The sequence below is a fragment of the Taurulus bubalis genome, assembly GCF_910589615.1.
Source record: "Taurulus bubalis genome assembly, chromosome: 5".
Taxonomy (NCBI): domain Eukaryota; kingdom Metazoa; phylum Chordata; class Actinopteri; order Perciformes; family Cottidae; genus Taurulus; species Taurulus bubalis.
In genome coordinates this window covers 10,916,401-10,933,044 of record NC_136593.1, presented here as the reverse complement: position 1 = coordinate 10,933,044, position 16,644 = coordinate 10,916,401, and the positions used below count along the sequence as shown (strand labels likewise).

At 39.8% G+C, this 16,644-nt stretch overlaps 2 protein-coding genes across 2 annotated transcripts in view; one reads left to right on the top strand and one right to left on the bottom strand.

Annotated features, from left to right (window-relative positions):
- The window catches only part of poc1a (POC1 centriolar protein A), a gene marked incomplete at its 3' end in the record, with an annotated part of 29,112 nt that extends 16,248 nt beyond the window's left edge, over positions 1–12,864 (bottom strand). Inside the window, exons 1-8 of the mRNA XM_079218952.1 lie at positions 12,786–12,864; positions 12,492–12,663; positions 12,055–12,234; positions 11,708–11,815; positions 11,127–11,242; positions 9,309–9,442; positions 6,402–6,470; positions 5,812–5,961 (exon numbers count right to left, since the gene is read on the bottom strand). Coding sequence (XP_079075078.1) covers positions 5,812–5,961; positions 6,402–6,470; positions 9,309–9,442; positions 11,127–11,242; positions 11,708–11,815; positions 12,055–12,234; positions 12,492–12,663; positions 12,786–12,798 — 942 coding nt within the window. The 5' untranslated portion in view covers positions 12,799–12,864. The remainder of the gene's footprint in view (positions 1–5,811; positions 5,962–6,401; positions 6,471–9,308; positions 9,443–11,126; positions 11,243–11,707; positions 11,816–12,054; positions 12,235–12,491; positions 12,664–12,785) is intronic.
- A 1,389-nt stretch (positions 12,865–14,253) lies between these two features.
- Positions 14,254–14,796, top strand: b9d2 (B9 domain containing 2; the record flags this gene model as incomplete). Its single annotated transcript, XM_079217832.1, has 1 exon — positions 14,254–14,796. The coding sequence occupies one exon, from the start codon at positions 14,254–14,256 to the stop codon at positions 14,779–14,781; it is 528 nt and encodes a 175-aa protein (XP_079073958.1). The 3' UTR covers positions 14,782–14,796.
- Between the last annotated feature and the right edge of the window lie 1,848 nt (positions 14,797–16,644).

Sequence of the window (16,644 nt, the reverse complement as noted above, 5' to 3'; positions counted from 1 at the left end):
TGTGATCAGAGAGAGCTGATCTGCCTGTCAGCAATGGTTGGCGCACACGCATCTATACACACATACGCATCTATTCTCACACAACGAAACAGCGGCACATGGAGATTTGCTCAGCTGTGTTGAGCACAGAGACAGCCGGACTGAACCACACACACACACACACACACACTCTCAATGTAAACTGAGGGACCTAATTTCAAAGATGGCTTAGTGTGTTTCAGTGCCCATCACTGACAAATTATCATGGAACTTCGCATCCAAGTGCATTAAAGGATCAGCGTACCAAATTAACCGTTCATGAAATCCCTGTCAGGATCCCATGTGATTCTGAGAGGGCAGCAGCCATGGGTGGCCTTTGCCTCCGAATGAATAAACAGGGCATTACTGTCTCATTAGTCAATTTCTTCCGGGTGAAATTAATTATCGCCAAAGGGGGTTGTGTGTAATACCGGATGTTCGGCATAGTAAGGAGGGATGTTTTTAACACCTAGGTTACATTAGACAATTCACATCGGACTAGAGGGTTGTAGTCCTGCCTGCTTTCCATGTCTCTGCACCACAGAGACTATCTCACAGAGATTCTTTGATTTGTCTTTTTTGAAGAGCTTTTAATATCATAATATTATTATTATGTAATGATATTATTTTGCGTGCATACAAGTACAACGTATCCCATGAGTTTCAGATGTAGTCGTGCTGTCAAAACCTTGAGGAAGCTAAAGTTATTAAATGCTGTTCGGGAGAAATGGGAAAATATTTCTGAATGTAGAAGTGACACTCGGTTGCCAATTTATTAGGAACACCAATGTTCAAGGTTTTTTATTTGCCATTTGTGCATAGACAAACAGTCCAGACACATTGGAATTCTTGTGCATGGCTCTCTGAGTCAACCGTTTAGGAAATAAAAAAAAGGAAGGTGGACTGCGACGAACAATTGTATTGTTTTATGTTGACATTATTTTGTCATATGTTAAAAAGGGAAGGCTAAATAAAAGAAACACCTCTCTGTATAATGCAATACAATTCAGCAGCACTATGTGCTTCATCCCCAAAAAGTATCATACAGTTGAATCAACATCTATCTAAAACTGTTTTAAAAAAAACAACTGAACCGTTTAACCTTCATGAAGGTAGGATTTATTGCTGTACTGTTGTATAAAGACAGTTTTAGCTTTAGCTACCAAGCAACTAAGTGTGTAATACCATGCACAACATGTTGCTTTGTGCTTGACTGACCTTATGTCCGACAAAACTTGCATCAATTTAGTTTTAGCCAGTTTTCTGTCACACACACACACAACACAAACTACACAAATAGTTCCCTGAAGCATTAAATTACTCCCATCAATTATCTGTAGTCAGATGCCCCAGAATGAGAAGAGGTGGTCCCATCGGTCATTCCAATTTTGAGAGCATGAAGTTTCATCTTGAGTGTAGTGCTTCTCTTTAATTAGTCTGGCTTTTGGATGTATGAGCTGCAGTAGCGTTCAACAACTAATTTCATGGCTGCAACAACATCTTGTTTACTACATCATGCCTCTCTGAAAACAAGTTCATTTACAACATCACATTAGAGCCACTTCGCCTTCATTAGAGTCTGGGCTGATGACATTAGAGATTAATATTATTGGGATTTTTAATCAAATCTGAAAAAAGAACAGGAAAGCATTGCAATAAAATAAAAATGGGTCTTAATGATTTCCAGTCAGTTATAGTTAAAAAAAAAATTAAAAAAAATCACAAATTAAAGTGGAGAAATACAAAAAAGATCTCCTTATTATCTCTGGACATAAACAACAATTGGGTAGCCGGGTCTTTAACCATGCAATTGTCAGACTGCCTCGTGACAACATCTAGCTCTGTCGAGCATCATCTTGGCTAAAGCTTTTGTGGCATTTTACAAGTTGTTTTCTTCATCTACTCTCATTCGCAAGTGTCACATGTGTGTGCTTAAACTAACAGGAAATAGATATTATTAGAGCTTTTATTTTAATAGCACTAGTAGCAGTCAAGCTATTGTGTTGGTATTAGTAACTAGTGTGTGAAGTAAAATGCTAAAGCAGCATGTATTATTATTATTTCAATCACATGTATTTTTTTTAACTTTGTTTAATCGAAAGCTGGGTCATCCCTGTGGATATGATGGCTGCCACTAAACAAGAAGCTGTAATGGTAACAGCAAAATTAGTAACATGTTTAACATGCAACAGTCCACAAAAGGAAAAACACTTTGAAGGTCAATCTCCACCAGAGCTGGTTCTGACATGTTCCCCTCCATCAGTCTACATTACACGTTCTACATTATATAGCCTATTCATTCATTCGTTCGTTTTACATCTACTCAGCCATTGAAATGCTTTGCATGCACTTCATCTTCACCATTATCGTTGAGACTTATAATTTGTATTGCTAATGTAATTCATTCAGTCATTCTTGCAGTCAATCCAGATCATGCGATTATGACATAATAGCATATATTTATCACTTAGAAATATGAATCGTCAATACATGTTTTCTTTACAAGATAAGGAGCCAAAACAAACAGTTAAATCATTTTGCACTGAATCAAGCAGATGTGAAGTGAAGTGCCGTCACTTCAGGCAGCTGTATTTAAATTTAAAAAAAGAATCCAAAGAAAGGGTTCAGTGGGGTTTTACAAGAACAGTTGTTCCCAGAAGAAGATAATACGTTTTAAGCATTGCATTAATCATTTCTCTCCCCGCGATCCAACTGCCCATTTTCTAATCACCCTTTGAGGCACGTCTTTAATAACGGCTGTAGAATGGAAAAGCTATTAAAATCAATTTACAACCCTGTATCACAGCAGCGAGGGAGAAAGGCACAGTCAGACATAGAAGAAGAAAAGGAGTCCCATGGATGGCATGAAGAAAAGAGGTGCTTAAAGGAAATTAGTTGATGCGAAGGGGATGTTAGAAATAACCACCCTCCCCTCTCAAAGCTGATGCTGCTTAAACGCTTGCATGTACTTGGTCTCAGTTGACTGTAGAGAAACATCTGACTTCTTGTTTGCCAAGTTTCTGAGGGAACATTTTCCTGAACCCGTGTCACTTGGGTTTCGCACTGCCCCGCCCCTTTAGAAGGCCAACAGCAGGTCTGGAGACTATTCCCTCCAATGCGAGAAATGATAATACTTAGTTCCAAAGTAAATATTGGACCCTATTTTCCAAAGCCACATAACTTTGAACAGTCTTTGACTAAAATGGCATTTTTTTTGTTCGACACAGTCACAAGATCTGGAAACACCGATATCTCTTCTCGGCGAATTTACTGCATTGCTGGTCTAACGTTAGTTAAACTGTGTAAAAATGTCAAGCTGACGTTCTCAAACGACCTAGCCAACACATTTTTGTAACTCTTTATATGGCTATACATATTTAATGTTAGCAAAACAATATACAAATACACTAGGCCACACACATTAGGCCACACCCACTCAGGAGACAGGAAGTGTATACCATTTCATACCATTGGCGTAGCTTGTACCGCGTCATCTTTTAAAAAGACAAATCATGACGCATCACATCTTTTATTTACTTGTTATACATCTTTGGTGGATCTTAACTTAGCGGTGGGATCAATATGAGGGAGGGTGTATGTGTGTGTGGGAGCGAGCATGAGCCGGAGAGGACCTTGGCAGTGCCCTTGTTGATGTAAGTAACACTGTCACAGTCAAAGGGGTCGAAATCCAAACCATTGGTTCCCCAGCCAGCCGGTGACACCCGGTCCCCTTTGTGTGTGTGAGCGATATCTAACAAGGTCTTTTAATATTTAAACGTCGCTAATAGCTGCCCTACTCTCTCACTTTCTGTTGGTTTTTAATCATTTATCTTTAGGTTAAAATCTCACGATAATAATTATTATAATAAAAATTATAATAAAAATGCACAGCATAAACCCTTTCAATTAGTCCCTTTCAAAATCAAACTCCTGCTTCTCCCATTGTTTGCGTTTTTTCATAATACATCAGCCTGAACCAGTGTTATTATATGTAGTATTCAGTCTGACGATACCTGAAGTAAACTCACACTTAAAACTGAATACTACGTTTCATGAAGTGCTTTTGTGATACACGATGACTTTTAGCTACACTTTCTCATTGGACAGATTTACACAGCAGTCCAAAAAGGGTGTGGTGGATTCAGTTCAAGTGGAGACGCCTATTGATGTTCTATTAAATTACTGTCACGGAAATGAAGGAGACACTGCCACAAAATGAGCTTCAGTGTCTGGAAGGCTTCCATCTGAATGTTTTTTTTAATAGTATAACTGACTTTGGCATTTATTGACTCATAATATAGTGCTCAAGCCTCTTAGTTGTCAAATTAAATAAAAACAGCATGAATCCGGATATTGGTCTGGCGATAGTGGATTATTTAAAGGCCGATATATTGACAGTTTGGAGCAGGAAAAAGCATTTTGCTGATTAATCGGACGATACTTCTTTAGACTCTATTACGGCAGAGATCACTGCCAGACTCATTTCAGTACCCTAAGTTATAAGACACAATAGCTGCAGTAACCACAATGTTTGAAACCATTCATACATCATTGCTACTGTTTTCAATTTTGATATTTTATCATCCAAAACGTAAATATAGTACAGTCAAATATATATATATATATATATATATATATATATATATATATATATATATATATATTTGACTGTACTATATTTACGTAAAGCAAATATATCATTGTTTTGAGGACATAAACGAGGCTAATATTGAGGCCTAATATTTAATAATTTTATGTGGTCAAAAAGATGGAAAAAAACTTCCTCCATGTCAAATGTAGATGCGGGAACAGGGAGGTATTTCATGTCCTGGTTTAGAGATCTGAAAGTAGCTTTGCGCCACACTGCAGACTTCAAAGGAAGGATGTGCAGGGAGGGAATAAGTCAGCAGCAGAGCATGAAATACTGAGGGGCATCTGTGCATTTGCATGTTTCTTTTTTTTGCCAAACGACACACATGCACACAAATGTGTATGCATTCTTGTTTCAATTAGTTTGTGCAGTGTGTGTGTGTACAACCTGTTGGTGAAACAATAAAATGACCCTGCTTTTCCATATTTTTGGAGACTTCATGGGCTTCATGACCTCAGGGGAAAACATTATATATTAGTAGCATGACTGGTAAACCTCTAAGAATATGGAAATAATGTGACTGTTGTGACTAAGCAGTTGAAGCAGGTCATCCACTAATCAGAAGATTGGCTGTTTCGATACCCAGCTCCACCCATCCGCATGTTGAAGTGTCCTTAAGCAAGATACTGGACCTCAAGTTGCTTCCAAAGACGGCCTCCGTTGTGTCTGAGTGTGTGTGAATGTTTAGACTAGAATCTGATGAGCAAGAGGCACCTTTGTATGGCAGCCTCTGCCATCAGTGCACTGGATGAATGTGTATGAATGGGGGAATGTTGACATGTAAAGCAAGATTCATACCAAATGACTGCAATAACATCCTATCTGTATCCTCACTGTCAAAGTATACAATAAAACAGAAAATGCCAAAATAAATAGTCAGAATTTTTTTCCTGACATTAGTTAACAATCAAAACTGAGCCACCAAAATCACATGATGAAGAGACTTCCTGATGAGGACACTAGGTACAGATGTGTTAACTAAGGACCAAAGCAATTTGTGCATGTGAGGGTTAGATGTGTGAGGGCAAGGAAAGGAAATATTCTGTGTGTTTGTGTCTTGGATAAAAAGCTAGAACTAAGTGGGATATCAAAGTAGATTGGCTGTCAGTTTGCTGTGGTTGTCTCTAGCGGTCTGAACTCACCTCGCTGCGGAACGCAGGCAGATGCGAGTTAAAGGAGGGCTGAGCCGCGGAGCTGGCTGGGAGCGCCTGCAAGCTGGAGGTAGTTTTATGTTGCAGCCTGACACCATCACTGCCGTCGGCACTGTCAAAGTTACTCTTCCACACCATTACCTGTAAGGTGAATAGAATTATTGCTCATTCCACAATAATACACTGAAGTAAAATGACAAATAATCTTACATACAGAGAATGAAATATATAGAAGGCCAGGATTTCCTTGGAGAAGAGACTTTAAAACCACTAAGAATATCAAAATAATGTATATGTTGTCCATGAGCTTGAAATCAGAAAGTTCCAGATGATCACATATTGCTGTAATCAACCTTAAAAACAGTAAAATCATCTGAAATATGAAGCGTCCTGGTGAGAAGAGATTTTGATTCCCAAAGGGAACTGGATAAATAAAGGCTAAATTTAATTACATGTAAATTTAATTAAATGGCCAATATACCTATCACTTGTCAGTGGTGTGAGGAGGGCACATAATATGTCCAATCAATGGACTACATCGGTTCAATGTTTTAGGATCAGTTAGAATAGCAAGTCATCACCTGTTCATCAGAACCTCCAGAGGCAAAGTACTCTCCTGTCCTGGAGAAGGCAACACTGGTCACTGGACCCTAGAGCAAAAGGCAAAGACATATACAGTATAATTATATACCAACATTGCCTTATTTTTATTACAAAGAGATGCATCCTGAAACTATTAGCAGCAAACTTAATTCTAGTAGAAAAGAAAAGCAATGTTATTGTTGCAACCGATTTCAATGAAGAAAACAATATTCATTAAGCACGGGCAGATCTCTGCTGTGGTAATCAAGAACAAATCTTATGAAGCGAATGATGAAGCGAACAGATCGATTACTCAGCATCTTATTTTAGAACTGCTTAATCTCTTGAGTAATTTTCCAAGCACAAATGACAAACATTAGCTACTACATTTGCTTCTTGTCTTTGTTTTATTTGATAACAAACTGAGTATCTGTAGGTTTTGGACCCTTGGTCGGACAAATAATAGACAATACAATTAATAGATCAATAATATAAATAGTACAGTGAATTAATATTACAAATAATTGTTAGTTGCAACTGTAAACAAATAATGACGCAATGGTGTTTCATTCAGCCCATTCATTAATTTTTAAACCCTACATATTGTATCTTTGAAAAATATAAATAATATTTTAATTTTATTTTCTGCCAAGCAATATAGCTGTAATGAAAGTGTAGCTGTTCATGTTAAATTGGGGGGGAGAAAACACTACAAAATTAACAAAATAAACACACTTCTAAATATTACACAGAGTGACGAGAAGAGAGCTGGAAAGGATTATGTGTTTTTGTGTCTGTAACTCAAAGCGTTTAGGAAACCGTTCTCTTTTGTCTTTCTGCTCAGTCAGAACTGAAGCTCTTGCATGTGTGTGAGTTTTCATGTTTGCGGAGGAGGCGGTGGGCGGTGGGCGTGTGGAGAGGAGGCAGTTATAACAGAAAGCAGAGACGCAGGTGAGGTGAGGTCACACATGGTCAGAGCCAAAAAGGATCACCTGCTGATGCCAGGACTTTGACATGACACATGTGCGTTTGTGTGAGCTTGTATGAACCTGGAGCGCAGACCGAATCCAGCTTGGAAAACTCAGAAATCGCGCTCTGGCTTTTTTACCTTCTTTTCTCTACCTGCAATGCAAAATGGGGTCAATGATTACAGCCTGAGCCTTCTGACTGTGTTCAAAGGGAAGATGAAGCAGATCACAAACAAGAGAAGGGGAGAGGAACCGACAGGGAGGCTGCTGGGAAGAAAATAGGGGCTGTGTGTCCTGCGGCTGGCACCCAGACAGGCTGGTTTGGGTGAGGAATGGTTTCCCAGAAGCACCTGAGAGAAGCAGACAGTGTCACTATGGCAACGCGACGGTCTGACAGACTGCATGTTCTGTCTGTGCTCTGACTAATGCCTGCTGCCAGGCTGGCACTTGCCATGGCCGGACACACACACACACACACACACACACACACACACACACACACACGCACACGCACACGCGCACACACAGTTATTTCTTTAAAATATACATTTAAGAGCAGTTCTGTGTTGCTATAAAACTGAATCAAATCTGATCATAGAAGCTCTTTGCCATACTTAGTTATACCTGACATGTACCACCCTACAACCAGTTTCAAGCGGGAATACATTTAACCCTGTAAAAATGTATTCTCGTCCGCTAAAGTGTAGTTGAGATCTTTCTTCATGAAAAAGTTTTGGATCACGCTGTGAAAGTCAGTTGTCAGACAGCGAAGCAGAGAGATAAATTCCCCTAAAGTGGGCTGATTCCACCTAGCCAGTTAAGCAGGTTACCCCTGAGGCGAGGTAAACAACACATTTGACAGATTCAACAGAAAAAAACACTCCCTCAGAGCCGCCCTGTGTTTTCACATACAGTTCACGTACATAGATCTACACACATACACAGACAAGCAGACACCATCAACACACATAAACCCACACCAAACAGATGGGGGTCTCTCCCATTTTCAAGCTCTGAGACCGGTGGGACAATTAACACCCTGAGCGCTCCCAGCACCAACTGATTGGTGAAGTCACAACTGAGCCAAAAAGAATAACAACAGAAATGGAGACAAAGTGCAGGAGATGACAAATTTGGAGGAGTGAAAAGCGACAAGCGGGAAACTGCTTTTTCATCTTGAAAAAGAGAAGAGTTTTGGCAATGGGTTGAAGAGAAGCACGAGTGAGACAAAAAGACACAGAAATGAGAGACAGGCAACCTGTACAGAGGGATAGATAAACAGACGGACCACATGTGGTCTTGGCAAGCCACTGATTTCCACAACTAGCCAGCAAGCCAGTCCATCAGCTGTTCAAACAAACAGATACAGTCACTGAGCTGTCCGGCCGACTTGTCCAGTCAGCCAAAATGTGAGTACATGAGAGGTTGGAGCTAATAGAGAAGGACAAGGAGGAAAATTAGGATCATAATGTTGGCGGCAGTACTATAGCATCGCCAGAACACACGTAGAGGAGTGTTTAAGTCGGAGAAAAAGCATGGGACGGAAACAAGAGAGGAGGAGGAAGAGAAGAAGAAGAGGAGAGGATCCAGAGGATCGGAGGCAGAAACACAGTTCTGTTTCCTTCCAACAACCCTGAGATGAGTCATCATGAGTGGGCTGCCCGCTCGCCTGGCAAGTACTAAAATACCCCATCTACAAAAAAGGCCTCACACGCACACTCTCACACACTTCACAGAATCCAACATGCACAACGAAGATGACAAACACACGCAGTAAAACACACACTGAGGAGCAGCAGAGCAGACTACAGACACAACCTATCACGATCATTACTGGGTTAACGGCACATTTTGGCCTGTATGATGTCTAAACGGTATCCGTGTGTGTGTGTGTGTGTGTGTGTGTGTGTGTGTGTGTGTGTGTGTGTATGTGTCTACCTGGTGTCCGTGCAGTGTGTACAGTAGCTTGCCCTCTACCAGGTCCAGTATCTTCATTGTGGAATCGCTTGACGCAGTTATGAGGAAATTACCACCCGGGTGGAAAGACAAGCTGTTCACCACACCACTGTGGACTGGAAAACACACATAGAAACTTTATGACAGGAGCAGGATAGACACTCTGTTACTGCAATTCAAACTGAATTACCCGTGTATGGTTGTGTGCTATTAAAGACGAAGAGTTAAAAATCACATTGTTTACATGTTTAACTTTTACAACTGCCTGTTAAATAGCATAACATTATTAAATTGTATGATGTAAATCATTATGACAATAACAATGACGTTCACACAATTTAAAAACAAATAATATTTTGAGAATTATTGGTTATGAATATCAAATATCACCAAAAATACTGTTAGCCAATCTCAACTTTTCCTTTCCCATATCAGGGAACAACGGCAGTTATATAGCAGCATGTATGCAGCGTTCAAGAGTTCAGTGACTTTTCTCAAGGACACTTCAGCGGGGCCAGATGCTCGCTCACATGGTTGCCTGGATCCCACTGAAGTGCACTGCTGCTGTACATCACAACGCCTCAGTTGCTGTGTAACTTGAGAATGGCTTAACATCGGGTTCAGATTAGCATGTATCAATACGACAAGTTTAGTAGCTTACAGCAGCTAATCAAAACTTCCCCAGACCTGAAATGAATCTAGTCTGGTGAGACAAATGAGATGACAGCCAGACATTCACGGGCGACATGGTCCATCTGCTGGCTGCAAGATGCTATGACATATGACATATATAATATATTCTGACACCTAGCTGCAAATATATGCTGAATCGCCTTGTTGTTGAAATGTGCTATACAAATAAACTTGCCTTGCCTTGCCTTACTATTTGGGTATTTCTTAGTTTCACACAAGGATAGTGAGCAAGGTAAACACCCCAATAAATCAGAGCCAGCTAACTTAACCACCCAACAGCAAGCAAAATGACTAAAACAGACAGCTAATCATGGGTACACAACAGTAACCGCACCCCATTCTAACCACAATTTCACACTTTAGGGTGGCACAATTGGTGATTAACTACAGTATGTAAAGTGAAGCCCTGCGGAAAGTGGAAGACATGAGTGGAGAGGAAAAGCTTTTATCTTCATGGCCCATCTCCTCAGACAGATGTGATTATCCATTATTAGATCTCACAACTCAAATCCATTTAAGAGAGCTGATTAGAACAATCAGACCGAGAGGCAGACTGACAAAAGGCATCAACATTTGGCTAATTGAATATGCAAGGAATCTTGATTACCACTTTAATCGAGAGCTTTAACGCTTTAATTCTATCTTGGTGTTATTTCAGTCAATTGCTATATTCGTCAAAGTGTTTAAAGGTGAGGCTTTACTTTAGCTGTGTTGGAGAGTGCGGGTGGGAGTCGATTACATCACTTTGGATTTTTGCCATATAAGCTCAATACATTTTTCTCCCAAACACAAAAACTGGGCTGTCTTTTTGCAAGTGCTTTTACTGTGTTAGGGATTCAGTTTATTATAAAAGCGTATAAAAATCACCTGTGTTGTTTAAATGTAAAGGCACCAAAAGTGGCTAAACTGGAGTGTTTTGAGGGGGAGAAAATATAGTAAAGTCTTCCATTAATGTTTATTAACATCAGCCCGGCTAGATGGGTCCATTAGCTATGAATATGCAGTGATGTATTTCAAATTGTGGTTTTGCTGTAGTCTTCTGTAATCTTTAAATGGCATCATTATCGACCACATACATCCTTTAACTGTTTTTTTAGGCATCTTTACCTTGGTAGTGCTGCAGCATCTTATGTGATCTGATGTCCCACACCTTCACAGAGTTGTCAGTACTGGCTGCAGCGATGCACGTTCCACTGGGATGGAAGTCCACATGGTTCGCATAACTTAGGAGAGAGAAAATATGACATTTAATGAAATTAGGGTTTTGACCAAGCTTTTTTACAGTACATAAACTTAACTATTCCAGCAGGTTAATTCAACTAACACAAAACTTTTGATCTAAAATATTACTTGGAAACACACAGTGTAAAAACCATTAAGGCTTCTATCTGATGCTTTTAGGAAAGTCTGTGATGAATGAGTAGATGTTCAATGCCTTTGTTTCCCATGATTTAGACTGAACCCATTGAACCGGTAGACTATCAGTGTACATGTAATAAAACAATAAATATATAAAGGACAAATTACACTCAGTAAATAACCCTCTAAAATCTTAATATTTACAAAAATATCAGAACAAACATTGACCAAAATAACTGATTAATTTGGTTTACTCACTGCACAAGTCACAACATTTCTTATCCACATTTTCTTCCTCCAACTTGTTTTTTTTTGTTTCAATTGCTCACCCCGCATGTTCATAGAAAGAATGAATACACTCTCTGCTATTCTTGTCCCACAGCTTTATAGTCTTATCATCACCGGACGACACAATTAAACGATCGTCTGGAGAAAATCTGCAAAAAGATTTATTGAAAATTCTCGATTAAAAACTGACTAATATCTCAGTCTTCAGCTGCAGTTTTTACAAGTGACATTTATTCATCAAAGTGACATTATTAAATGACAATGAAATGTATCAAATATATCTATACACATACAACAAACAATAGAAATATTTGCAGCAGCAAGTAATATATAATATCTTATGAAAACTGTATGCATGTCTGTGTGTGTGTGTGTGTGTGTATCGTACTTGGCACAGCGGACCCAGTTGATGTGCTGGTTGAGAGAGAAGAGAAACTTTTGCCTGTGGACGGTCCACACTTTGATGGTCTTGTCGTCAGAAGCTGTGACCAGATTCTGTCCATCACCAGAAAAGTTGACGCTGCGCACTGTGGCAGTGTGAGCCTTGAAAGCTGTTGACTCAGCCTTCCTGTACACACCCACAAACACCAAGACAACATTTGAAACAAATTACCAAAAACAAAAACAAGTGGGTGCTCTGAAATGTGTGCCTTCTTTTGTGTTGGCAAAAGCAAGAGATACAGTACAACTGTCTAGTTTTGTTGCTTTTATGAGTCACCACCATAGTCTTTTGTAAAAGCTTTCTAGTGCAATACGATAAGAAGGAGAGATTATAGAGATGTAATCAAAAACAAAAAGGTGGAATACCAGTACTTCCAAACTCACATGCTGGGCACCCAAAGACGAACAGTCTTGTCTCTGGAGGCAGAGGCCACCAGGTGGCCAGAGGGAGAGAACTGAACAGAAGTGACAGCCTCTTTATGTCCATCAAAACGATAGGCTCGCATCTGAGGTTTCATGTTCCAGATCATCACACAGGAGTCCATAGAGCCTGTGGCTGGGAGAGGAGGGAGCACAGGAGTGTGAACTGAGCACATTGTGTAGAAAACATACCAAACAGCAAGCAGGTGAAGCAAATGCTTTGGCCACAGACAAAGAGTAAAATTAAGTAGCAGTTACCAATCTGTTTCATGTTGCAGCTGAAGTCCACACTTGTAACATTGTCCCTGTGACCCTTGAAATGTCTCTCTAGAGTTGGATCCGACTAAATGGAGAACAGAGAGACAGGTTGTGGCAGCCACATATTAAAAGCTTGTGAGCACTTATTTCTAAGTATTTCTCAATAACATTCGATAGTCATGGCAAAATATGTAACAATTCAAGTTGAATCTGTGTGGGTGTGCGTGACATGATTGGCAGTGGCCTGGATGCTTAGGGAAACAATCCCATTATTGTCATCCATAGCTCAAAACCCGAATACATTCTCTGCAATGTGTTAAGAGTTTGTATAGACAAGTCTACTCAGTTGTTTTAATACAGCTGTAGGCAAGACAAGCAAGGTACATTTTTAGCCAATAAAATACAGACAATTAAGACAATGAAACAATGAAAATGCGACTGTGAATTTAGCTAAATGCATTATGTTGCCAAAAGTATGAAAGTGTTTTTTCAGTCAAACACAGGGCTTTTTCACTCAAAGCACTCAAAAGCGCATGTGTTGATAAAAAAAGTGAATGGTGGCTGGATTCAGTTTCAGGCTCCTGGTTTTGTCTGTGCATGCCGACTCACCGTTAAACTGCACTGACATACTGGGGCACTTGAAAAATAATGGTATTAGTGATACCAGTGCTCTGTATTGTATAACAATGTGATGAAGGCCCATTACTTACATATCTGATAGTTCATTACTAAACTAGAGAAATTAAGATAAGATACAGCTTTTTTTTATCCCGAGGGAAATTGTAATGCTTGGTGAGTTTGATTGCTGCAGGGAGAAAGGATTGCTGATGCCGTTCGGTGGTGTATCATACATTGCAAGCGTTCCACAATATTTTGAATTTATTGATGAAAACAGCCCCAACCCCCAAATATATAAATATATATATATATATATATATATATATATATATATATATATATATATATATATATATATATATATATATATAGTTTTGTTTTATTTAAACCATACAGTGCTGCCACAAAATATAGAAGTACTACTGCCATGGGGTGGCGCTGTTTCATACAGTCTCTTGTTTCTAGACTCGAAAATATATTTGTATTGTTCCCTCCGCTATTCCTGCCAGGCAGCAGTTATCAAATTTGTGTCGCCGCAATAAATTAGCTATAGTCACATTAGCGATCTATTTGGTATGGAGTTGCAAACAATACCTCTAATTTTGCAAATGCTGGACTTTATGTGTCTAAATGCCATTCAGCAATGCTTAATCTGTTTACATTGTAACAGGAAGTGCTGCCTGAGAAACTACGATCAGGGAGAAACACTGAGGAAGTGCAGCAGGCTCAGTTACCAAGGAGACGAGAGCTGTGGCGCTAGTCTCTGCTAGCCGTTAAGCTAGCGCTTAAACTCGGACGAGAAAGGGCCCTCGGTGCTGGATATATTTGAGTGTACGGACACATTGGCAACATGGCAGAGCTCCACATTATAGGCCAGATCGTTGGGGCCACTGGTTTCCCGCAGAGCAGTCTGTTTTGCAAATGGGGAGTCCACACGGGAGGAGCATGGCGTCTCCTGGCCGGGCTGAAGGAGGGTCAGACCCAGGTAGATGTCCCCCAGACGGGAGAGGTGGCGTACTGGAGTCACCCGATCGATCTGCACTACGCGACTAAGGGACTCCACGGCTGGCCGAAGCTGCACCTCCAGGTGTGGCACCAGGACTCTTTCGGGCGCTGTCAGCTGTACGGTTACGGGTACTGCCACGTCCCGTCCAGCCCGGGACATCACCGGATACACTGTGTGACCTGGAGGCCGCTCGGCTCCTGGCAAGAGCAGCTGGCGCAAATGTTTGTCGGCGGAGGACCGCAGCTCCGCAGCCCGGACCTCGTGTACAGCGGGGCGGATAGATACCGACTGCACACCGAGGCCATGGGGACCGTGGAGCTGGAGCTCGGCATCGTCATGAGACACTTTGACAAATATGGCGTCGAGAGTTAACGCTGTGAAATACAACGAGACTTTGGGGAGTTATGAGGGATTTTATATTGTGCAGATGGAGGCCTTATATGTTTTTATTAAAGTTTGTGTTTGTACTTTTTCTAAATTGCGTTGGTGTTTTTTTACTTTTTATATTTGTTTTATAGATAGATAGATAGATGGATGGATGGATGGATGTATACTTTATTTATCCCCAAGGGGGGAATTAGTTTGTAACAGCAACTTACATAGAATACACACAACAAATATCAGGAATGCAAAATACTCAATATATACAATAGAAGTAGAGTGTATTAATTTAGGAAATTAAACAATAAAGACAGTGCAAAAAATGCAAAGTATGTGCAGTGTATATAAGTATGTACAGTGACTAACTAGACAACAAAAGCGGTGCAAGGGCTATTGATGTTGATGTTGAGTCAATTGATGGAGGATTTGGCCAGAGGTGATTTGCTATAAAGTCTAATAGCAGTGGGCAGGAATGTTCTCCTGTATCGGTCCTTGTAACATTATATATGTAAATAAACTTCTTTGTTGATACATCCTTATCCAGGATTAGCAGTGGTTGTAGTAACTGGATGGAGAGTAACCAGATAATTATTAGTTATGGATCATATTTATCTTCAACCTACATTGTTAACTAGAATGGTCTTAACATGTATTTAAAACGTAATATTCAAATTGTCTAGTCCAAAAGAAAAAAGTCCTGGACCCCAGCAACAAATCCCACTACATAACTCATATGATACTTTCTTTAATATAAGAAACTGACCTTGATTGACATCCACAATAAAAGCGCTTGCTTATGAGGCACCCAAAGTGGGTGAATTATTACCATGATAGGCTACTACTCAATGCATAAAACAGGAGTTTTAGATTAGTTAAATTGTGATTCAGAGTGTTATTAGAACAAAAGTGCATTATAGTTGTCCAGAACTCTATGACAAATTGATTCAAGCTGCTGAATGCATTTAAAAAAGGGTTGCAAATATCATCTACATGGGCAAGCTGAGTTTAGCAGGAATAGTTTCATGTGCATCCAGGCATTGGTAAATGGTCCAATTAGCAAACAAGTACTTTATGAACCCACGCTTTCAACATACATGCCAACTCCCACTTCACTACTCTATTCAGCACCATGCACGTTTTCAATAATTCCCCTCCATCCTACATCCGAACTATGGGTGTTTGTCTGCTATAAAAGCGTAATTACTTTTCAGAGGAAGACACAAATCTGTAGTTACAACCTTAAGATGACATCTAAGCAGAATGTATGGAATTACACTATACAACTCTAAGTAGTATTATTTAACATACCGCCTATGTGAAGTTCATGATTATGTGCTATGTGTATTACACGAGTGGGAGACAGCATAGCAGTTCACTTAATAAATGTTACACAACTAAGTGTAAGAAACATAAAACTATAATAATGTGTTGTCACAGTGGGATGATCAATATGTTGTTGTTGTGTTGATCCTAGAGTTGTGCTGTTGACCTGAACAGACTTGTAACACACTGGATTTTCTGAAGAAATTACATAATTCACGTTCATTAATGTGTGACCTATTTGGACCATAAGTATATTGATCCTGTGATCAGCCCAGTGTCTGAAATAACTTGACGACACATTTCACCCAGGCATCATCACAACAGGGGTACAAATACCCTCATTTGGGATTGAGCATCGTCATAAATACTGATTTGGGTAAATTACCTTCAAGAGAAAAGTTCCCATATCTATATACAAATATCTCTCAATCTCTACTATCGACTTTTACTAGTAAACAGCGAGTGTGAAGCTACCTTAAGCTAACTTAACGTGCACTCACCAGGGGAGAAGTCATCTTTCCTCATAGAGCG